Below are 24,288 nucleotides of genomic sequence, written 5' to 3'. Positions count from 1 at the left end.
ACTCACTAGTTATATGATATGACAGTTATAAACTCACTAGTTTTATGATATATGATATGACAACTATAAACTCACTAGTTATATGATATGACAGTTATAAACTCACTAGTTTTATGATATATGATATGACAACTATAAACTCACTAGTTATATGATATGATAGTTGTAAACTCACTAGTTTTATGATATATGATATGACAGTTATAAACTCACTAGTTATATGATATGACAGTTGTAAACTCACTAGTTTTATGATATATGATATGACAAATATAAACTCACTAGTTTTATGATATTTAATCCATTTTAGTAATGTACCAAAACGTGCAACAAGTCAAGGGATCTGAATACACGGTATATGACACATGATATGTAATATGAGAGGTGTAAAGTGAAGCTTCTGTCTCGTACTTGTCACTCCAGGCCCCAGTCCACTCTATCTCTCCCCAGGGGTTGCGAATACGGACCAGTTTGGTCTTATTCCCCCTGTACACCACCTGATGGAGAGGGATACTGCATTACACAGACGTTTAGTAGCTGGGCAAATCACCAGCCTTGAGTCAATCAAACTGATGCAAAGAGAAACACATTGGTTTCAATGCTGTCTTTTCTGTCCAATCGGATGTAATTATTGTTCTCTCTGTTTAGAACCCCACTAAAACAAACTGGGATTACCGTCTTAGTGTCAATCAAACATTGGCTCACCTCGTCGACCCCTGTCAATGAGTAGGCGTGGCCTTTCACTAGCTTCTTAAAGGTCACGGCCTCCATGTCATGACTGCCGGTGATCTGGGGATAGAGAAAGGACTCGGTCAGGGAAGACACACACACACAAACGCAGGCACGCACACACACACACACACACACACACGTACAAACACTGCTACATGTGTCGGTTCAGCGTTTGGGTTTTGGTACTGACGTCTATGGAGCAGCCCAGCAGTGAGCCTCTCTCCACGGCCCGGCTGATGATGCTGTAAAGGTCAGAGGGCGCCTTCCTCAGCTCGAACATCTCCGTCACTCCTCCTGTGAAGTCCTCAAAACCCTCTGACGTACTGCCTCCCGACAGAGCCTCATAACAGCCATTCAACCTGCAACAAGGGTTGACAATTATGTGTCAAAAGTCTATGTAAGACCACAAATCACTCTACAATAAGCATACAGACATATCATTTTATATTTACATTTTGGTCATTTAGCAGACACACAAACATATACATAGACAGAGTGAAAGAAATGCAAAGCCCACATTTACATTTGAATTCTTTTAACCACCCTCTTCTCCTCTCCTCCCTCATCCCTCCTTACTTGGCATAGGCCTTCTCCAGCAGGGCGCTCCAGAACTCTCCTCCCTCGGCAGAGTGGACAAACAGCAGCTTGCCATCCTTCACCGGCAGCCTGTCATCGATCACCACCTCCACCCACTCCCCATACTGCCAGAACTACAACACAGAGACACTAGGGAGTTTATAACCATCTCAAAACTACAACACACAGACAGTAGGGAGTTTATAACCATCTCAGAACTACAACACACAGACAGTAGGGAGTTTATAACCATATCAGAATTAGAATGAAGAGTAGAGTAGAATGAAGGGAGTTGTCTCTGGAAGCTGATCCATGGTCAGTTTTACACAAGGATCATATTCATGTTACTATACACACCAAGAGTGAATACACAGAACATTGAAGAAGACAAAAAAAGAATCCCCTCCCCCGAGGATAAGCAGGGAGTTTATGATCACTAACAGCCAATGACCACCAGAGGTCAGAGGTGGCACTAGAACCAGCTCATCGTAGATAGAGCTCAACAGGGGAAATAAGGAACTAAGACTGAGGTAACAACCAGAGGAAGTCATGGTGGGTTCCATGTAGCCTGCCTACACCACTGTGATGTCAGTACGCTTTTTGAGGGAGAAACACAGGCTGCTCAGTAATGTATCATACTCCTCAGCTGCATGCAGTTGACTGATGTAATAACGGCAAGGCAACACAGCTCCACCAGACCAGATGAGGGAAACCAGGTACAGTATCTATGAGGTACATAGATGGGAAACACTAATGGAACCACATTGAAGACATTTTTGTCAGAACCAGAAGCCACAATGACACTTACGAGAGTGCATGAGTGTGTGTGAATGAGTGGTGTGTGTGCCTGTGTACATGCATGAGTGTGTGTGTGTGTGTGCGTGCGTGCGTGCGTGCGTGCATGAGTGTGTGTGTGTGCGTGCGTGCATGAGTGTGTGTGAATGAGTGCGTGTGTGTGTGTGTGCGTGCGTGCATGAGTGTGTGTGTATGTGCGTGCGTGCATGAGTGTGTGTGAGTGCGTGCGTGCATGAGTGTGTGAGTGATCAAGATCTCAGCAAAAAAGAGTGTATAAAATAAATACTACTAATATTGAGCAATATTGCATGTTCAAAAATATATTTATTTTACACTAGTACAATTGCTCACATAGAGATGTTGTTTACTCAAGTAGCTTGTTTTTTCTAAATACGATAGGGGTCAAAAGTATAGCTACCCCTGTTTCCAATACCAATAATACATGGAACATTATATAGCCCTTTTCAACTTCCTAAAGGCACTTTACAATTGTAGAAACGAAAGAAAAAAAACAGAGATAAACAAAAGGCAATACCTTTCAACTGGGGCTTCTTCTGAAATGTTTTATGGGATTGGAGAACACACATCTTTCCAGATCCTCGATATCCTTCGTCTGCTCTTACGGACTGTCCCTTTCAATTCAAACCACAGGTTTTCAATGGGGTTCAAGTCCAGAGACTTGTTGCAAAATGTCGATTTTGTGGTCAACTAACCATTTCTCATGTCTGCTTGGTGTTATTGTCTTGCTGGAAAATGCACCTGCGGCCAAGTGTCAGCCTCCTGGCAGAGGTAACCAGGTTTTGGGTAAAAAATCCTCAGACTTGGTCAAGTTCATGACGCCGTTGACCTTAACAAGGGCCCAGTGGAAGCAAACCAAACATAACGTCAAAGATGCAACATATTTTGCAGTAGATATGAGGTACTTTTCTTGTTAAGGTCAACGGCATTATGAACTTAACCAAGTACCAGGACATTTTAAACAAAAAAAATTGTCGCCTTTGCCAGGAGGCTAAAACCTGGCCACAAGTTCATCTTCTAGTAAGATAACAACCCAAGCACTCATCTAAATCCACAAAAAAATGATTCATTGACCACAAAATGAACATTTTGTAATCTCAATCTCTTAGTTTGAATTGAAGAGGGGAGTCCATAAGGGCAGTCGAAGGACATCAAGGATCTGGAAAGATTCTGTATGGAGGAATGGTTTAAACTCCCTCCCAACGTGTTCTCCAATCTTATAATCACAAGGGCAGGGTGCTAGAGTATTAAAAACAAGAGTGCCAATCATTTGGACCCTCATCGTTTTTACATTATTTTTGTATGACTTTTTTCAAAACCCAGTGAAGTCAACATCTGATGAATCTAACACTGTAAAAGTGTGACTTTTTGAATCAGTGTTATTTCCAGATAGTTGCTTGTTGAAAATACAATCTAGACAGGACCTTCTAATCAGCAGGTTTACACGGGAGGAAGGTTTGGCATTTCCATGGTGATATCACCACGCAGTCAATTGATTAATAGACCAATAACAAGGAGAGTTCCAAAGCTCTCAGCTTCCCCCACCCAGACCACTCCCAGACAGTGATAGAAATATTCTTGCTTGATCATTTTTTGTAAGGTACTTTAATTGTTACCCAGAAATGATCTGATATTGATATACAAACCGCTGCATTAGGCCTTTAAACCAAATCTATTTAGCTGATCAATTGTCTTAGTATAAAATAAACTGAAAATAATTCAAATAAAACTGATCTTGCTGGTTCATCCCCATTGTTTAGGTGAAAGACAGACAATGAATGCATTTAATGCCTGCTCTGTGGTTGTCCCATTAGGCAGGGGATTTTGAAATCAACCAAACTGCAAAGACTTATATTAGCCAACAGCTAAACCGGGGCGTCGTAAAAGCAGTATTTTTTTTCACCTGCTAAACTGGAAATGCAACTTTTGGTCAGGGCTTGGCTGACACAGAGAAGCACCACAAACCTCCCTCCTCCACAGACACACACAAGAGGGGGAATCACACTATGATCACATTTCTGAATCTACGCTATTAGCCTTTACGGGGCATATCCTAACTTCCACTCAAAGTCGAACGCATTGATGACTATAAGAGACATTTTATGTTGGTGGAAGTTAGGACTCATTCCTATCACAACTATATCTCAATGTATCTATTTAGCAGAGTTGGTGTCTGATCCACATAAATCCAATCATTTTGTGAACTGAGTTGTATGCCAGTTCAACGGACAGTATCATTTTAACTTGTCACGACTTCCGCCGAGGTTGGCTCTCCTGCTCGTTCGGGCGGTGCTCGGCGGTCGTCGTCACCATCCTACTAGCCACTACCGATCCCTTTTCGTGTATCTGTTGGTTTTGTCTGATTGGTTTCACCTGTGTGTTGTTTAGTTAATTAGTGTCTGTATATAATGTAGGTTGTCCCACCCTTGTTTTGTGCGGGATTGTTTATTTTGTCATTCATTTCGTCTGTCGGTGTTATTGTGTTTCTTATTCTAGGGTTAGTCTGTTATCCTGTGTTGGATAATTTCACCCTGTGTGTGTTTGGGTTGACCGTGTTTGTTTTGTTCGACGGAGAATAAACTTTATATCGCTATCTGCTCTCTGCGCCTGATTCCACCCACCTTGATTAGACGTGACAGAATCCCGCACCACCATGGAATCAGCAGGAGCAGCAGCGTCTCCTCTCCCATCGATGGAAGAGAGGGTCCTCCATCATACCAGCGTGCTTCACCGGATTGGTTCTGCTATGGACCAAATGATGGAGAGAATGGATCGATGGGAGAGGAGTGGCCTCCCCACCTCATCTCTAGCAACCCCTTCTCCAGCACCTCCTGTTTCTGCGACCACATCTGGCTCTGGGGCTCTTCGGCTGACACTCCCACGGGAGTTTGACGGATCGGCGGCTGGGTGCCAGGGTTTCCTCCTTCAGCTGGAACTATACCTGGCTACCGTGCGTCCTGCTCCCTCTGGAGAGGAGAGCGTGTGCGCCCTCGTCTCCTGCTTGACTGGGCGAGCCCTCGAGTGGGCCAACGCAGTGTGGAATGGTCCGGACTCGGCTAAGGATAATTACCCAGAGTTCACCCGCCGATTCCGAGCTGTTTTTGACCATCCACCCGAGGGTCAGGCGGCGGTGAACGGCTGTTTCACCTTCCGTCAGGAGACGAGGAGCGTACAGGATTTTGCCCTAGAGTTTAGGACTTTGGCAGCAGGAGCAGGATGGAACGACAGGGCCTTGATTGATCATTTTAGATGTAGTCTCAGTGAGGACGTCCGCAGGGAGCTGGCATGTCGGGACACCACATTCACACTGGATGGACTTATCGATCTGGCTATCCGTCTCGACAACCTGCTGGCTGCTCGCGGGCGTTCGGATCAGGTCCTGTCGTTTCCAATCCCCAGCCCCCCTGTTCCTATCCCTATGGAATTAGGAGGTACGGCTTCAAGGGGGACCGGAGGAGGAGTGTCCTCCTGCACCAGTTGTGGTCGACGAGGGCACACGTCCGACCGGTGCTGGAGGAACTCGTCTAGGAGTCGGGAGGACAGGCGGAACACTGCTCGATCACCCCAGGTGAGTAAGCACCAAACTCATTCAGAGCTTCCTGTCGGTCATGTGTTTGTATTGATTTCTTTCCCTGGGTTTTCCCCCTCTCTACAGCATAAGGCGCTAGTCGATTCAGGCGCAGCTGGGAATTTTATGGATCGTGGGCTTGCGTTAAGGCTAGGGATTCCCCTGGTGTTGTTAGATCGACCTTTCCCCGTGCACTCCTTAGATAGCCGACCATTAGGGTCAGGAGTAATTAGGGAGGCTACGGTGCCGCTGGACATGGTAACGCAGGGGGATCATAAGGAGCAGATTAGTCTGTTCCTTATAGATTCACCTGCATTTCCAGTGGTGTTGGGGGTTCCCTGGTTAGCTCAACACAACCCGGTGATTTTCTGGCGACAGGGGGCTCTTAAGGGGTGGTCAGAGGAGTGTTCAGGTAGGTGTATAGGAGTTGCCGTTGGTGCGACTACGGTGGAGAGTCCAGACCAAGTTTCCACCGTGCGCATTCCCTCTGAATATGCCGATTTGGCTATCGCCTTCAGTAAAGGGAAGGCGACCCAATTACCACCTCATCGTCGAGAGAACTGCGCGATAAACCTTCTGGAAAACGCTGCACTTCCTAGGAGTCACGTGTATCCATTGTCCCATGAGGAGACAGTTGCGATAGAAACATATGTTTCCGAATCACTGGGACAGGGGTACATTCAGCCCTCCATATCACCCGTCTCCTCAAGCTTCTTTTTTGTGAAGAAGAAGGATGGAGGTCTGCGTCCGTGTATTGATTATAGAGATCTAAATTCCATCACAGTGGGGTTTAGTTACCCACTACCTCTCATCGCTACGGCAATGGAATCATTTCACGGGGCACGATTCTTCACAAAACTGGACCTGAGGAGCGCGTATAATCTGGTACGTATCCGGGGAGGAGATGAGTGGAAAACCGCATTTAGTACTACTTCTGGTCATTATGAGTACCGCGTCATGCCATACGGGTTGAAGAATGTACTTGGTCGACTACTGGAGCATGACCTGTATTGCAAGGCGGAGAAATGTGAGTTTTTCAAACAGTCCGTTTCCTTCCTGGGGTATCGTATTTCCACCTCCGGGGTGGTGATGGAGGATGACCGCGTTACAGCCGTGCGTAATTGGCCGACTCCGACCACGGTGAAAGAAGTGCAGCGGTTTTTAGGGTTTACCAATTACTACCGGAGGTTTATCCGGGGTTTTGGTCAGGTGGCAGCTCCCATCACCTCACTGCTGAAGGGAGGACCGGTGCGCTTGCGCTGGTCAGCAGAGGCGGGCAGAGCTTTCAGTCGTCTGAAGGAGCTGTTCACCAATGCGCCCGTGTTGGCGCATCCGGACCCCTCTTTAGCGTTCATAGTGGAGGTGGATGCGTCCGAGGCTGGGGTTGGAGCCGTGCTGTCTCAACGCTCGGGCGTGCCACCCAAGCTCTGTCCGTGTGCTTTCTTTTCGAGCAAGCTCAGCCCAGCGGAGCGAAACTATGATGTGGGGGACCGGGAGTTGTTAGCTGTAGTCAAGGCTCTGAAGGTGTGGAGACATTGGCTTGAGGGGGCTAAATACCCTTTTCTCATCTGGACTGACCATCTTAATCTCGAGTACATCCGGGCAGCTAAGAGACTAAATCCACGTCAGGCTAGATGGGCCATGTTTTTTACTAGGTTCCAGTTTACCCTCACATATCGGCCAGGCTCCCAAAACACCAAAGCTGACGCACTGTCTCGCCTCTATGATACCGAGGAACGGTCAGTAGAGCCAACTCCCATCATTCCACAGTCATGTCTCGTGGCACCGGTGGTATGGGAGGTGGATGCTGAGATAGAGAGGGCCTCACGGTCTCCTAACTGTCCAGTAGAGACCAAGTACGTGCCGAGGGTGGTCCGGGACAAGCTGATTAGGTGGGCTCATACTCTTCCCTCCTCGGGTCATCCTGGTATTAAGAGGACAGTGCGGAGTCTGAGAGGGAGATACTGGTGGCCCACACTGGCTAAAGACGTGAGATTTTATGTCTCCTCCTGCTCAGTGTGTGCTCAGAGCAAGGCTCCTCGGCACCTACCTAGAGGGAAATTACAACCCCTCCCCGTTCCACAACGGCCGTGGACACATTTATCGGTGGACTTTCTTACCGACCTTCCCCCGTCCCAGGGAAGTACTACGATCCTGGTCGTTGTGGATCAGTTTTCTAAGTCCTGTCGTCTCATTCCGTTGCCCGGTCTTCCTACGGCCCTGCAGACTGCTGATGCTTTGTTTACCCATGTCTTCCGGCACTATGGGGTGCCTGAGGACATCGTCTCTGATCAGGGTCCTCAATTCACGTCCAGAGTGTGGAGGGCGTTTATGGAGAGACTGGGGGTCTCGGTTAGCTTAACCTCAGGTTTTCACCCCGAGAGTAATGGGCAGGTGGAGCGCGTTAACCAGGATGTGGGCAGGTTTCTGCGGTCCTATTGCCGGGACCGGCCTGGTGAGTGGGCTAGGTATGTTCCATGGGCCGAACTAGCCCAGAACTCCTTACGCCACTCCTCTACTAACTTGTCTCCTTTTGAGTGTGTGTTAGGTTACCAGCCGGTCCTGGCTCCATGGCATCAGAGAGACCGAGGCTCCTGCGGTGGAGGAATGGGTACAGCGCTCCAAGGACACCTGGAAAGCCGTTCAGGACTCATTGCGGTTAGCGGGAGAACGGCAGAAGAGGAGCGCTGACCAACACCGCAGTGAGACCCCCGTCTTTGCACCGGGGGACAGGGTCTGGCTCTCGACCCGAAACCTGTCTCTCCGCCTGCCCTGTCGGAAGCTGGGGCCGCAGTGTGTGGGGCCGTTCAAAGTCCTGAGGAGAATAAACGAGGTGTGTTATAGGTTACAACTTCCTAGGTATTACCGTATTAACCCCTCGTTTCATGTGTCTCTCCTCAGGCCGGTGGTGGCTGGTCCCCTGCAAGAAGGTGAGGTGTCTGAGGTCCCTCCGCCCCCTCTGGACATCGATGGGCCCCCGGCGTATACAGTTCGAGGCATTCTGGATTCGAGACGCCGGGTGGGGGGCCTACAGTACCTCGTGGACTGGGAGGGGTACGGCCCGGAGGAGAGATGCTGGGTTCCGGTGAGGGACATTTTGGACCCTTCTCTCCTGATAGAATTCCACCGCCTCCACCCGGATCGCCCAGCACCTCGTCCTCCGGGTCCTCGAGGACGGTGGCGGCGCGCTGCGGGAGCCGCGCGTCAGGGGTGGGGGTACTGTCACGACTTCCGCCGAGATTGGCTCTCCTGCTCGTTCAGGCGGTGCTCGGCGGTCGTCGTCACCGTCCTACTAGCCACTACCGATCCCTTTTCGTGTATCTGTTGGTTTTGTCTGATTGGTTTCACCTGTTTGTTGTTTAGTTAATTAGAGTCTGTATAATATGTAGGTTGTCCCACCCTTGTTTTGTGCGGGATTGTTTATTTTGTCATTCATTTCGTCTATCGGTGTTATTGTGTTTCTTATTCTCCGGTTAGTCTGTTATCCTGTGTTGGATAATTTCACCCTGTGTGTGTTTGGGTTGACCGTGTTTGTTTTGTTCACCGGAGAATAAAACATTATATCGCTATCTGCTCTCTGCGCCTGATTCCACCCACCTTGATTAGACGTGACATAACTTAAATCACCCCAACATTATCACAACAATATTTGACACACCTCTGGTGCCTACAAGAAAGTAAACCATATCGTAGTCAGAGCCAGCAGCACTTAAAGGAACTTAATGTAACTGTCAAGTGTTTCCAGATTTCTATGAAATATGACCTATAATTAATTCCAAAAAAGGCAATTACGTAGGTGAAAAAGCAGATTTCCGTGTTGTAATGGTTGGGCTGTATACCTGTTGTGAAAAATATGAATGCGAGTAGATTGCTGATTGGCCAGCTCACCCAATGAGGTTGGACGATGTCATTATCTATGAGGAAATAGCAAGCATTTTTTAAATGTTTAAGATACAAGTTTGAGGTTGTTGAAGTGTTTTTTCTCAAATGTATGCTTTGGCCACAAATACGTGTATAAGATGAGTCAAAAATATTATTTGGGTATGAGTTAACAGAATATAAACTTTGAAAGGGGTATTTTCACTGAAGAATTACTTTAAACTGTGCAGTTAATTTACCCTTTCACTTTCTGATCAAATCAAATCAAATGTTATTGGTCACATACACATGGTTAGCAGATGTTATTGGTCACATACACACGGTTAGCAGATGTTATTGGTCACATACACACGGTTAGCAGATGTTATTGGTCACATACACATGGTTAGCAAATGTTATTGGTCACATACACATGGTTAGCAGATGTTATTGGTCACATACACATGGTTAGCAGATGTTATTGGTCACATACACATGGTTAGCAGATGTTATTGGTCACATACACATGGTTAGCAGATGTTATTGGTCACATACACACGGTTAGCAGATGTTATTGGTCACATACACATGGTTAGCAGATGTTATTGGTCACATACACACGGTTAGCAGATGTTATTGGTCACATACACATGGTTAGCAGATGTTATTGGTCACATACACATGGTTAGCAGATGTTATTGGTCACATACACACGGTTAGCAGATGTTATTGGTCACATACACACGGTTAGCAGATGTTATTGGTCACATACACACGGTTAGCAGATGTTATTGGTCACATACACACGGTTAGCAGATGTTATTGGTCACATACACATGGTTAGCAGATGTTATTGGTCACATACACATGGTTAGCAGATGTTATTGGTCACATACACATGGTTAGCAGATGTTATTGGTCACATACACACGGTTAGCAGATGTTATTGGTCACATACACATGATTAGCAGATGTTATTGGTCACATACACACGGTTAGCAAATTTTATTGGTCACATACACATGGTTAGCAGATGTTATTGGTCACATACACACGGTTAGCAGATGTTAATGCGAATGTAGTGAAATGTTTTTGCTTCTAGTTCCGACCGTGCAGTAATATCTAACAATCTAACAATTTCACAACAACTATATTATACACACACAAGTGTAAAGGAATGAATAAGAATATGTACATATAAATATATGGATGAGTGATGGCCGTGCGGCATAAGCAAGATGCAGTAGATGGTATAGAGTACAGTATATACATATGAGATGAGTAATGTAGGGTATGTAAACATTATATAAAGTGGCATTGTTTACAGTGACTAGCGATGCATAAGAAGGTGATACATAAGGTTTGAGTAAGAGGTTTGGTTTTGTGTACAAAGCAAAGTTCATATGATAAGGCCTGGCAAGATGCAGGAAGAGGTTCCTCGGTTCTGTTACGATGTACTCAAATCCTACCTAGGTGTATTGTTTGCAGATAAAGTGTTTATAACTGGTTTATTACTCAGTAACTGTGATAGTCGAGATTTTGACTGAACTATCTGTAAATGTCAAGCAGAGAATTTAGGCAGCTAAATATTGAGACCTTTTTTTAATGATTTTTTTTATACACCTTTTCTATAAATACTTGAGCTAAATATCAACTGTAGATCCAGTATTTGGGAAATCAACAAGAATACCTTAATATACAGTAGTAATAGAAACAGGAAGTGAGTGTGTGTTGACCTGGAAGTGGAAGATGCCAGCGTACTGTCCTCCGAAGTCCTGTCCATGAGGAACCACTCTGTGGAGGAGATTATCATTCAAAGTCAACGAAGCTATGGCTGCCAGCAACCAGCAGTCACCTGTAACACACACACACACACACGTACACATACAGGCACACACACACACACACACACACACACAACATAAAACCTCAGTCATAGATAGACTACGGCAATGATAGCAATGCATTGTATCAGTCATGCCTTCAAGAAGTCAACAACCATTCATTAGAAGGGTGAGTTTTGTCTGGCCACATGTTCTGACCAGGAAATACTCTGTCTGCTAGTCATAGCATTCAACTAATGCCCAGAGTTTTTCCTGCTCTAGCAACACAATAAGGTAAAACTCCTCCACTTGTTCATCATTCCTCTCTTCAAAAGTTCACAACTGTTCTTCCTTGGAATCATTTCTCACCTCAAGGGTAGGTGAAGCTAGCTATCTGACAACAACACGTAATCTTAAGACATTACTTATTAATCACAGACAGATACTGCTGTCTGTTTCTGTCTGCAGTGGGAGCGAATCCCTTCAGCCTGAAGTGGCAAAAGGCTTGTAGAACTGGACCTTAAAGCAACCTGTAAAGAGAGAGGGGTCCAAACATCTGTTAACACACCCTCCACCATGACCCTACGAAACCTCCCAGGAGTGTTTCACTTTGAACTGGACCAACAGTATGCTGCTTCAATCACTACACCTGCCTCTAACAGCAGAGGACATAAGACAACGCCCCTGCAGAGTAGAGAGGTTACTATTTCATTTTTAATATGTGAGATAGCAGAGCGGGGTATAAATTATTCATCCTCTGCAGGGTTTAGAGGAAAACACCTCGATGTCAATCAAAACTTTTCTGTGGGCATATTCATCTCTCTTTCTCCCTCTCTCCGTCTCTCTCTCTCTCTCTCTCCGTCTCTCTCTCCTTCTCTCTCTCCCTACCTCTCTCTCTCCGTCTCTCTCTCCCACCTCCCTCTCTCCGTCTCTCTCTCTCCGTCTCTCTATCCCTACCTCTCTCTCCGTCTCTCTCTCTCTCTCTCCGTCTCTCTCTCTCCGTCTCTCTCTCTCCGTCTCTCTCTCCCTACCTCTCTCTCCGTCTCTCTCTCCGTCTCTCTCCGTCTCTCTCTCCCTACCTCTCTCTCCGTCTCTCTCTCCGTCTCTCTCTCCGTCTCTCTCCCCTACCTCTCTCTCCGTCTCACTCTCCGTCTCTCTCTCCGTCTCTCTCTCCCTACCTCTCTCTTCTAATTTCTTTGTGTTTATTTAACCAGCTCAGTCCCATTGGGATACACATCTCTGAGCTTGCCAAGAGGCAGCATCATAATCATACTTACAAATACAATTCCTCCCCTGGCTCTCTCTCTCTCCCTTGGCTCTCTCTCCCACCTCCCACCTCTCTTTCTTCCCTACCTCTCTCTCCCACCTCTCTTTCTTCCCTACCTCTCTCCCCCACCTCCCACCTCTCTCTCCCCTACCTCTCTCTCCCACCTCCCTCTCTCCCACCTCCCACCTCTCTCTCACCTACCTCTCTCTCCCACCTCCCACTCTCCCCTACTTCCACCCTCTCTACTCTCTCTCCCCTACCTTTCTCTCCCACCTCTCTCTCTTCCCTACCTCTCTCTCTCCCCTACCTCTCTCTCCCACCTCCCTCTCTCCCTTGGCTCTCTCCCCCACCTCCCACTATCCCCTACTTCCACCTTCTCTACTCTCTCTCCCCTACCTTTCTCTCCCACCTCTCTCTCTTCCCTACCTTTCTCTCCCACCTCCCACCTCTCTCTCTCCCCTACCTCTCTCTCCCACCTCCCTCTCTCCCCTCCCTCTCTCCCCCACCTCCCACTCTCCCCTACTTCCACCCTCTCTACTCTCTCTCCTACCCTTCTCTCTCAGTGAAAGCTGACTAAGTGGTTATTCACCCAGAGCTCCCTGGCAGATATCAGTGCGAGTGGCTCCATCCATTATGAATTGGGGACGGGTGCAGATCTCCTGTTGAGAGAAAGAGAGAGAGAGAGAGAGAGAGAGAGAGAGAGAGAGAGAGAGAGAGAGAGAGAGAGAGAGAGAGAGAGAGAGAAAGAGAAAGAGAGAGAGAGCACAAGAGGAAATAAAATAATTAACAAAAAATCAGAGCAAACTAGAATGCTATTTGTCCCTAAACAGAGAGTACACAGTGGCAGAATACCTGACCACTGTGACTGACACAAGTTTAAGGAAAGCTTTGACCATGTACAGACTCAGTGAGCATAGCCTTGCTATTGAGAAAGGCAGCCGTAGGCAGACCTGGCTCTCAAGAGAAGACAGGCTATGTGCACACTGCCCACAATAGGAGGTGGAATCTGAGCTGCACTTCCTGGCCTCCTTCCAAATGTATGACCATATTAGAGACACATATTTCCCTCAGATTACACAGATCCACAAAGAACTTGAAAACAAACTGAATTTTGATAAACTCCCATATCTACTGGGTGAAATACCACAGTGTGGCATCACAGCAGCAAGATTTGTAACCTGTGAATAACAAACACCATTGTAAATACAACCCATATTTATGTTTAATTATATTCCCTTTTGTACTTTCACTATTTGCACATAATGACATCTGATATGTCTTTATTCTTTTGGAACTTTTGTGAGCGTAATGTTTACTGTAACTTTTGTTTACTGTCTATTTCAAGTGCTTTGGCAATGCAAACATATTTTTCCCATGCCAATAAAGCCCATTAAATTGAAATTAAATTGAAATTGAATTTAAAGGGGAAATATATATGAGAGAGAGAGAGGGGGGGGGGGGATATGAGAGAGACAGAGAGAGAAAGAAAGAAAGAGAGAGAGTGAGGGTGAGAGAGAGAGATAGATAGATAGAGAGAGAGAGAAAGAGAAAGAGAGAAAGCAAGAGAGAGAGAGAGAGGGAGAGAAAGAGAGAGATAAACAACTGCTTTTAATCTATTTTAAACCTTTCAGATGTTTAGTCTGTTTAGCCTCTTTCGCTCTTCCATTCTCTCTTTTTCAGTCTCTCAACTTTAACTCACTCACACCGGCTGGCTGTTATTTACACAGAGCTCTCTTCCTGTTCTACACCACAACTCTCAGTCAAAACAAACTCTGAGCTCTGTCTGCCTCTGAGAGAGAGAGAGAGAATGAGAGAGAGAAGAGAGAGACAGAGAGAGAGGAAGACAGAGAGAGAGAATAGAGAGACAGAGAGAGAGGGAGAGAGAGAGAAAGAGAGAGAGAGAGAAGAGAGAGAGGTTAGATCACATAAAACAATCAGTCCAAGGTAGTGATTATTACCTCAGCTGAACACTGACATGTCACTTTTCCTTTCCCCACACCGCACCTCAACACAAATAACTGCTGTGCACTTTGCCCACTACCACCATGTAATCTCTGTTGTCAATCACCCAAGTGCTTCCTAGACTACGTTGTTAAAAAATATTGTCACTGGATACTATATCTCCTATCTCTGTCTCTTAACCATCACTCATCCACAGTGAACTCAACACAGAGCAGTTTGAGTGCTAGTTAGCTACGCTATACAAAGCTTTTTCAGCATTTTTAGGCTGTGGAGCGGAGTGGTGTGGTGTGTGTATGGTCTAGGTTCAATAAGAATATGGTCTAGGTTCAATAAGAATATGGTCTAGGTTCAATAAGAATATGGTCTAGGTTCAATAAGAATATGGTCTAGGTTCAATAAGAATATGGTCTAGGTTCAATAAGAATATGGTCTAGGTTCAATAAGAATATGGTCTAGGTTCAATAAGAATATGGTCTAGGTTCAATAAGAATATGGTCTAGGTTCAGTAAGAATATGGTCTAGGTTCAATAAGAATATGGTCTAGGTTCAATAAGAATATGGTCTAGGTTCAATAAGAATATGGTCGAGGTTCAGTAAGAATATGGTCTAGGTTCAATAAGAATATGGTCTAGGTTCAATAAGAATATGGTCTAGGTTCAATAAGAATATGGTCTAGGCTCAGTAAGAATATGGTCTAGGTTCAATAAGAATATGGTCTAGGTTCAATAAGAATATGGTCTAGGCTCAGTAAGAATATGGTCTAGGTTCAATAAGAATATGGTCTAGGCTCAGTAAGAATATGGTCTAGGTTCAATAAGAATATGGTCTAGGCTCAGTAAGAATATGGTCTAGGTTCAATAAGAATATGGTCTAGGCTCAGTAAGAATATGGTCTAGGCTCAGTAAGAATATGGTCTAGGTTCAGTTAGAATATGTTCTAGGTTCAGTAAGAGTATGGTCTAGGTTCAGTAAGAGTATGGTCTGGGTTCAGTAAGAATATGGTCTAAGGGTTCAGTAAGAATATGGTCTAGGTTCAATAAGAATATGGTCTAGGGGTTCAGTAAGAATTTGGTCTAGGTTCAATAAGAATATGGTCTAGGGGTTCAGTAAGAATATGGTCTAGGGGTTCAGTAAGAATATGGTCTAGGTTCAATAAGAATATGGTCTAGGTTCAATAAGAATATGGTCAGGTTCAGTAAGAATATGGTCTAGGTTCAGTAAGAATTTGGTCTAGGTTAAATAAGAATAAGGTCTAGGGGTTCAGTAAGAATATGGTCTAGGTTCAGTAAAAATGTGGTCTAGGTTCAGTAAGAGTATGGTCTAGGTTCAATAAGAATATGGTCTAGGTTCAATAAGAATATGGTCTAGGTTCAGTAAGAATATGGTCTAGGTTCAATAAGAATATGGTCTAGGTTCAATAAGAATATGGTCTAGGTTCAATAAGAATATGGTCTAGGTTCAGAATTGGTCTAGGTTCAATAGGTTAAATAAGAATTCTAGGTTCAGTAAGAATATGGTCTAGGTTCAGTAAGAATAGGTGGTCTAGGTTCAATAAGAATATGGTCTAGGTTCAATAAGAATATGGTCTAGGTTCAGTAAGAATATGGTCTAGGTTCAATAAGAATATGGTCTAGGTTCAATAAGAATATGGTCTAGGTTCAATAAGAATATGGTCTAGGTTCAGTTAGAATATGGTCTAGGTTCAGTAAGAATATGGTCTAGGTTCAATAAGAATATGGTCTAGGTTCAATAAGAAGAATATGGTCTAGGTTCAATAAGAATATGGTCTAGGTTCAATAAGAATATGGTCTAGGTTCAATAAGAATATGGTCAGGTTCAAGAATATGGTCTAGGTTCAATAAGAATATGGTCTAGGTTCAATAAGAATAAGAATGGTCTAGGCTCAGTAAGAATATGGTCTAGGTTCAATAAGAACAGGTTCAATAAGAATATGGTCTCAGTAAGAATATGGTCTAGGTTCAATAAGAACATGGTCTAGGCTCAGTAAGAATATGGTCTAGGTTCAATAAGAATATGGTCTAGGCTCAGTAAGAATATGGTCTAGGTTCAATAAGAATATGGTCTAGGTTCAATAAGAATATGGTCTAGGCTCAGTAAGAATATGGTCTAGGTTCAATAAGAACATGGTCTAGGCTCAGTAAGAATATGGTCTAGGTTCAATAAGAATATGGTCTAGGCTCAGTAAGAATATGGTCTAGGTTCAATAAGAATATGGTCTAGGGGTTGAGTAAGAATTTGGTCTAGGTTCAATAAGAATATGGTCTAGGGGTTCAGTAAGAATATGGTCTAGGGGTTCAGTAAGAATATGGTCTCGGTTCAATAAGAATATGGTCTAGTTTCAATAAGAATATGGTCTAGGTTCAGTAAGAATTTGGTCTAGGTTAAATAAGAATAAGGTCTAGGGGTTCAGTAAGAATATGGTCTAGGTTCAGTAAAAATGTGGTCTAGGTTCAGTAAGAGTATGGTCTAGGTTCAGTAAGAGTATGGTCTAGGTTCAGTAAGAGTATGGTCTAGGTTCAGTAAGAGTATGGTCTAGGTTCAGTAAGAGTATGGTCTAGGTTCAGTAAGAATATGGTCTAGGTTCAGTAAGAGTATGGTCTAGGTTCAGTAAGAGTATGGTCTAGGTTCAGTAAGAATATGGTCTAGGTTCAGTAAGAGTATGGTCTAGGTTCAGTAAGAGTATGGTCTAGGTTCCGTAAGAGTATGGTCTAGGTTCAGTAAGAGTATGTTCTAGGTTCAGTAAGAGATGGTCTAGGTTCAGTAAGGACAGGTAGGGCGAGGAGTTTTCCTACATCTAGCTGGTAACTAGAGCCCAGGGGTTTCACTCCTCCCTTGTAACTGATTGATCAATTAAGATCACTGTTAGGAACTCCCCTCAATTGATTGCTTATGTCATAATTGGACACAAATAAAGGCATTAACAAAAACCTGCAGATACTCGACCCTCCGTGGAATGGATTGACACCCCTGAATGGATTGACACCCCTGAATGGATTGACACCCCTGTATGGTATGACACCCATGTATGTATTGACACCCCTGAATGGATTGACACCCCTGAATGGATTGACACGCCTGAATGGATTGACACCCCTGGATGGTATGACACCCCTGAATGGTATGACTCCCCTGTGTGGTATGGCACCCCTGAATGGATTGACATCCCTGTATGGTATGACACCCCTGCATTGATTGACACCCCTGTATGGATTGACACCCCTGTATGGTATGACACCCCTGGATGGTATGACACCCATGTATGGATTGACACCCCTGTATGGTATGACTCCCCTGTGTGGTATGACACCCCTGAATGGATTGACACCCATGTAATGATTGGCACCCCTGTATGGATTGACACCCCTGTATGGATTGACACCCATGTATGTATTGACACCCCTGTATGGTATGACACCCCTGTGTGGTATGACACCCCTGCATGGATTGACACCCCTGTATGGTAAGACCCTGTATGGTATGACACCCCTGTGTGGTATGACACCCCTGCATGGATTGACACCCCTGTATGGTAAGACCCTGTATGGTATGACACCCCTGTATGGATTGACACCCCTGTATGGTATGACACCCCTGTATGCTATGACACCCCTGCATGGATTGACACCCCTGGACTAATAGGGTCAGTAGGGAAGGAGAAGGATCAGCCTAAACTCCATCCTCTGTATTATCTCACCGGGGGTCTCTTCCAGCGTACTCCCTGGGTCTTGGAGGAGCGGGGTCCAAGCTCGTTGAACCCCAGAGAGGAGGCGGCGCAGGGGAACAGGCTGTCCTCAAACAGGCTGCTGCTCTGGAGACACTGGGCCCTCAGCGACTCAAAGTCCTGGCCCTGGAACTTCACGGCGTTGTGGTTCTGACCCAGACCCTCGTCCCGGTCCCACTGGCTCCGCAGCTTGGCGGCCATCCCTGATGCGTACACCTGCTCCATTCTTACCTACAGCAGACGGCTGTGGCAGGGGTCTGAGGTCACAGCTGATCCAGGGAGCCTGTCAGGGAGGAGGTTTATGGCTGATGTCCAATCAGGAATCAGATAGGGAACAGACAATTAAGAGGTGTGAATTAAAGATGAGGCGGGGATAATAGACTGTGACAGGCAGTTGGCTTAATGGAACACAGTGACAGTCCTAGTCATGTAAAGGTGACAGAGTGGGGACTGGAGGATGACTGGAGGATGACTGGAGGGTGACTGGAGGGTGACTGGAAGATGGGCTCAGGAGTAAGATGTCTTCTTCATAGCATCAGGCAGATTTCAGAGCCACGGCAACAATTTGAAGCAATTCACTGATTGGCTGGCTGTAAATTTTTGCAGACAGAGCTCAGAAGCCAATAGGATGAGACTCTACCTTGTTGTCCCACCAACACCCCTGGAAAACAGAGAGGGAGAAAAATATAAATTAAATTCAAAAACATGAATATCTGCATATGTTAAACGGCTCTACTAATGTACACTTCATTCAATTACAGGCTTGTTCAGCTCTGTGCTGCACAACAACAACTAAAAGATACACAGGTAAGACAGAGAGTTAGCAAATAGCACGTTGCCTCCTCTACCGATGATTCATTTTCAGACAGCCGTGCATGCTAGGATTACACACAATAATAGTCCCATCAATCAAACTCTGTAGTTCAGTTCTCTATTGAATAACACTGTAACACACTGTGAACAGTGTTGAGTCATAAGTGTTTGTCTCGAGGAGATGGTGTAACTTGGGGTATTGGATGCTATAGTGTGTGTGTGTGTGTGTGTGTGTGTGTGTCAGAGTGTAAACAGTGGGTTACTGAGAGGGTGTGGTGCCATTTAACCTAGAGGAGAACATGCAAAAAACTCTCTCTCAGGCTCTCTGTTGATTACTGCACAGTCAGAGGAACTGCTGCCTGTTTCAGTTTGCTGTCACTAGTTCCACAGCCTCTCTTTTATTCTTTCTAACCTGTTTCCTCACATCACTCTATTTCTTCTCTCTCCCCCTTTCTCACTTTTGTTCTCCCACAAACAAACACAAATAGAGAAGAGAGAGAGAGAGAGAGAGGGAGAGAGAGAGAGAGAGAGGGAGAGAGAGAGAGGGAGAGAGAGAGAGAGAGAGAGAGAGAGAGAGAGAGAGAGAGAGAAAACAACTACTTCTAATCTATTTTAAAAGTTGTCTCACTTTCAAATGTTTAGTTTGTTTAACATCTCTCTCTTCCTTTTTCGGTCTCTCAACTTTCACTCACTCACACTGGCTGACTGTTATCTACAATGAGTTCTCTTCCTGTTCTACCCCTCAACTGTCAGTCAAAACAAATCCTGAGCTTTGTCTGCTTCTCATTGGTTCAGAGAGTGGCAGGAGAACCCAGTCACAGCATTCACCCACTACACTGAGCCACACCCATCACATATGGCCTGTTCTGCTGTTGACTGACTCAAACATTCTTCTGGTCAGAGTTGTGCATATAGTCAGTAGGAGTCTTCTCAACAAGAAGGGTTTCAACTTATTTGAATATTCAGAGTTCCTCACATGTAGAATATTTCTGTTTGCGCCTCACTGCAAATAGTTTCACTGACATGAAATGACAGATTAGTAGTCTGCAAGTCCAGACTCATCATAACTACATCAACCCTACTGCTGTTCCAGTGAAATACATGATGTTTCTTACTGTACTGTAGGATGTTACTACCACTTTGTCCGTATTGCCACTGAACTAAAACTGAGATAAAAAAATGGATGAAACAACAACGTGGCGCTACAGACGTCTGTATTACATAGGAGATAACACAAAGAGAGAGAATGACAGAGGAAGAGAGAGAGAGAGAGAGAACGCCCTTTATGGTTGTGAGGTCTTGGGTCCGCTTACCAACCAAGAATACACAAAATGGGACAAACACCATATTGAGACTCTGTCATGGTTCCACCTGTTACCAGAGGGCGGCAGAGACCGTCCTAGAGACATGAACAACACCCAGGTGTGTCCTATTTACTCGTTATGATTTCCCTGTTAAATAGGTGTGTTGTCGTTTACTGAAGCTAGAATTGTTAGTTGTTTCCTGAGTGAGTTTTTGAGACTTAGTGTTTGTTGTTTTATTCAAGTGTACTGTGATCCTGAAGCTACCGGTTCTCAGTGAAGTATTATGTTGATCCTTAACCACTGATTCCTCGTCTGGTCTCTTCTCTGCACCTGCGTCCAAACTTACCACGTCGCCCGCGTCCCATGTAAAACACCAAATAATGAGCAGAGCAGAATTAGGCCGATACCGAAAATCCAGAAAAGAGACGTTAAAAATTCTACAACCACCTAAAAGGAAGCGATTCCCAAACCTTCCATAACAAAGATATCACCTACAGAGAGATGAACCTGGAGAAGAGTCCCCTAAGCAAGCTGGTCCTGTGACTCTGTTCACAAACACAAACAGACCCCACAGAGCCCCAGGACAACAACACAATTAGACCCAACCAAATCATGAGAAAACAAAAAGATAATTACTTGACACAAAAAATTGCTAAAACATTTAGCAAACTACAATGCTATTTGGCCCTAAACAGAGAGTACACAGTGGCAGAATGCCTGACCACTGTGACTGACACAAACTTAAGGAAAACTTTGAATAATATGTACAGACTCAGTGAGCATAGCCTTGCTATTGAGAAAGGCCGACGTAAGCAGACCTGGCTCTCAAGAGAAGACAGGCTATGTGCCCACTGCCCACAAAATGAGTTGGAAACTGAGCTGCACTTCCTAACCTCCTGCCAAATGTATGACCATATTAGAGACACATATTTTCCTCAGATTACACAGATCCACAAAGAATTTGAACACAAACTCCATCTTGATAAACTCCCATATCTATTGGGTGAAATACCACAGTATGCCATCACAGCAGCAAGATGTGTGACCTGTTGCCACAAGAAAAGGGCAACCAGTGAAGAAGAAACACCATTGTAAATACTAGAGGTCGACCGATTATGATTTTTCAACGCCGATACTGATTATAGGAGGACCAAAAAAAGCCGATACCGATTATTCGGCCGATTTTAATATATATATATTTGTAATAATGACAATTACAACAATACTGTAATGATTTTCTTCCTCCTCTGAGGAGGAGGAGGAGTAGGACAGATCGGACCAATGTGCAGCGTGGTAAGTGTCCATAACGATACTTTATTTACATGAACACTAAACTACAAAATAACAACGTGAAATACCGAAACAAACAAAACAGTCCCGTGTGGCACAAACACTGAGACAGAAAATAATCACCCACAACTCAACAGTGAAACCAGGCTACCTAAGTATGGTTCTCAATCAGGGACAACGATTGACAGCTGCCTCTGATTGAGAACCATACCAGGCCAAACACAGAAATCCCAAATCATAGAAAAAGGAACATTGACAACCCACCCAACTCACGCCCTGACCATACTAAAAAACGGGGACACCATGCGTAGAGCTGGTGCCATGTACCCTGGCCCGAGGAGACTCACTGGAGACCAGATGCGGTGAGCCGGCTTCATGGCACCTGGCTCGATGCCCACTCTAGCCCGGCCGATACGAGGTGCTGCTATCTACCGCACCGGGCTATGCCTGCGCACCGGGGACACCATGCTCCTCACGGCATAACAAGGTGCCTGCCCGGTCCCTCTCTCCATGGTAAGCATGGGGAGTTGGCGCAGGTCTCCTACCTGACTTCGCCACACTCCTGTGTTCCCCCCCCAATACATTTTTGGGGCTGCCTCTCGGGCTTCCAATCGCTGCCTCCAGCTCTGCCTTGGGGCAGCGATACTCTCCAGCCTGTGCCCAGGGTCCCTTGCCGTCCAGATTCTCCTCCCATGTCCAGTAGTCCTGAGATCGCTGCTGCTGCTGCCCATTACCACGCTGCTTGGTCCTTTGGTGGTGGGTGATTCTGTAACGATTTTCTTCCTCCTCTGAGGAGGAGGAGGAGGAGTAGGAGAGATCGGACCAATGTGCACCGTGGTAAGTGTCAATACTTTATTTTCATGAACACTAAACTACAATATAAGAACGTGAAATACCGAAACAAACGAAACAGTCTCGTGTGGCACAAACACTGACACGGAAAATAATCACCCACAACCCAAAAGTGAAACCAGGCTACCTAAGTATGGTTCTCAGTCAGGGACAACGATTGACAGTTGCGTCTGATTGAGAACCATACCAGGCTAAACACAGAAATCCCAAATCATAGAAAAAGGAACATTGACAACCCACCCAACTCACGCCCTGACCATACTAAAAAAAGACATAACAAAAGAACTAAGGTCAGAACGTGACAAATACTGAATGAACACTTATTTTAACTTAATATAATACATCAATAAAATAAATGTAGTCTCAAATAAATAATGAAACGTTCAATTTGGTTTAAATAATGCAAAAACAAAGTGTTGGAGAAGAAAGTAAAACTGCAATATGTGCAATGTAAAAAAGTTCAAGTTCCTTGCTCAGAACATGAGAACATATGAAAGTTGGTAGTTCTTCAATATTCCCAGGTAAGAAGTTTTAGGTTGAAGTTATTATAGGACTATTTCTCTCTATACCATTTGTATTTCATATGCAGAACTAAGAACAGATATATCCCTTGGTTCACTCCAGACCTGACTGCCCTCGACCAGCTCAAAAACATCCTGTGGCGGACTGCAATAGCATCGAATAGTCCCCGCGATATGCAACTGTTCAGGGAAGTCAGGAACCAATACACGCAGTCAGTCAGGAAAGCTAAGGCCTGCTTCTTCAGGCAGAAGTTTGCATCCTGTAGCTCCAATTCCAAAAAGTTCTGGGACACTGTGAAGTCCATGGAGAACAAGAGCACCTCCTCCCAGCTGCCCACTGCACTGAAGCTAGGTAACACGGTCACCACCGATAAATCCATGATTATCGAAAACTTCAACAAGCATTTCGCAACGGCTGGCCATGCCTTCCGCCTGGCTACTCCAACCTCGACCAACAGCTCCGCCCCCCCCCGCAGCTACTCGCCCAAGCCTCTCCAGGTTCTCCTTTACCCAAATCCAGATAGCAGATGTTCTGAAAGAGCTGCAAAACCTGGACCCGTACAAATCAGCTGGGCTCGACAATCTGGACCCTCTATTTCTGAAACTATCCGCCGCCATTGTCGCAACCCCTATTACCAGCCTGTTCAACCTCTCTTTCATATCGTCTGAGATCCCCAAGGATTGGAAAGCTGCCGCAGTCATCCCCCTCTTCAAAGGGGGAGATACCCTGGACCAAAACTGTTACAGACCTATATCCATCCTGCCCTGCCTATCTAAGGTCTTCGAAAGCCAAGTCAACAAACAGGTCACTGACCATCTCGAATCTCACCGTACCTTCTCCGCTGTGCAATCTGGTTTCCGAGCCGGTCACAGGTGCACCTCAGCCACGCTCAAGGTACTAAACGATATCATAACCGCCATCGATAAAAGACAGTACTGTGCAGCCGTCTTCATCGCCCTTGCCAAGGCTTTCGACTCGGTCAATCACCATATTCTTATCGGCAGACTCAGTAGCCTCGGTTTTTCGGATGACTGCCTTGCCTGGTTCACCAATTACTTTGCAGACAGAGTTCAGTGTGTCAAATCGGAGGGCATGCTGTCCGGTCCTCTGGAAGTCTCTATGGGGGTGCCACAGGGTTCAATCCTCGGGCCGACTCTTTTTTCTGTA

The 24,288-nt window shown here is 45.2% G+C and overlaps 1 protein-coding gene across 1 annotated transcript in view; it reads right to left on the bottom strand.

Annotated features, from left to right (window-relative positions):
• LOC115137941 (calpain-1 catalytic subunit-like) overlaps positions 1-24,288 on the bottom strand; it is a 40,812-nt gene that overhangs the window by 9,188 nt on the left and 7,336 nt on the right. Inside the window, exons 2-8 of the mRNA XM_029674259.2 lie at positions 18,314-19,001; positions 13,227-13,296; positions 11,284-11,402; positions 1,309-1,442; positions 923-1,091; positions 706-789; positions 412-497 (exon numbers count right to left, since the gene is read on the bottom strand). Of these exons, the coding sequence (XP_029530119.1) occupies positions 412-497; positions 706-789; positions 923-1,091; positions 1,309-1,442; positions 11,284-11,402; positions 13,227-13,296; positions 18,314-18,565 (914 nt within the window). The 5' untranslated portion in view covers positions 18,566-19,001. The remainder of the gene's footprint in view (positions 1-411; positions 498-705; positions 790-922; positions 1,092-1,308; positions 1,443-11,283; positions 11,403-13,226; positions 13,297-18,313; positions 19,002-24,288) is intronic.

The sequence above is a fragment of the Oncorhynchus nerka genome, linkage group LG12 (assembly GCF_034236695.1).
Source record: "Oncorhynchus nerka isolate Pitt River linkage group LG12, Oner_Uvic_2.0, whole genome shotgun sequence".
NCBI lineage: Eukaryota > Metazoa > Chordata > Actinopteri > Salmoniformes > Salmonidae > Oncorhynchus > Oncorhynchus nerka.
This window is presented reverse-complemented; position numbering and strand designations above follow the sequence as displayed.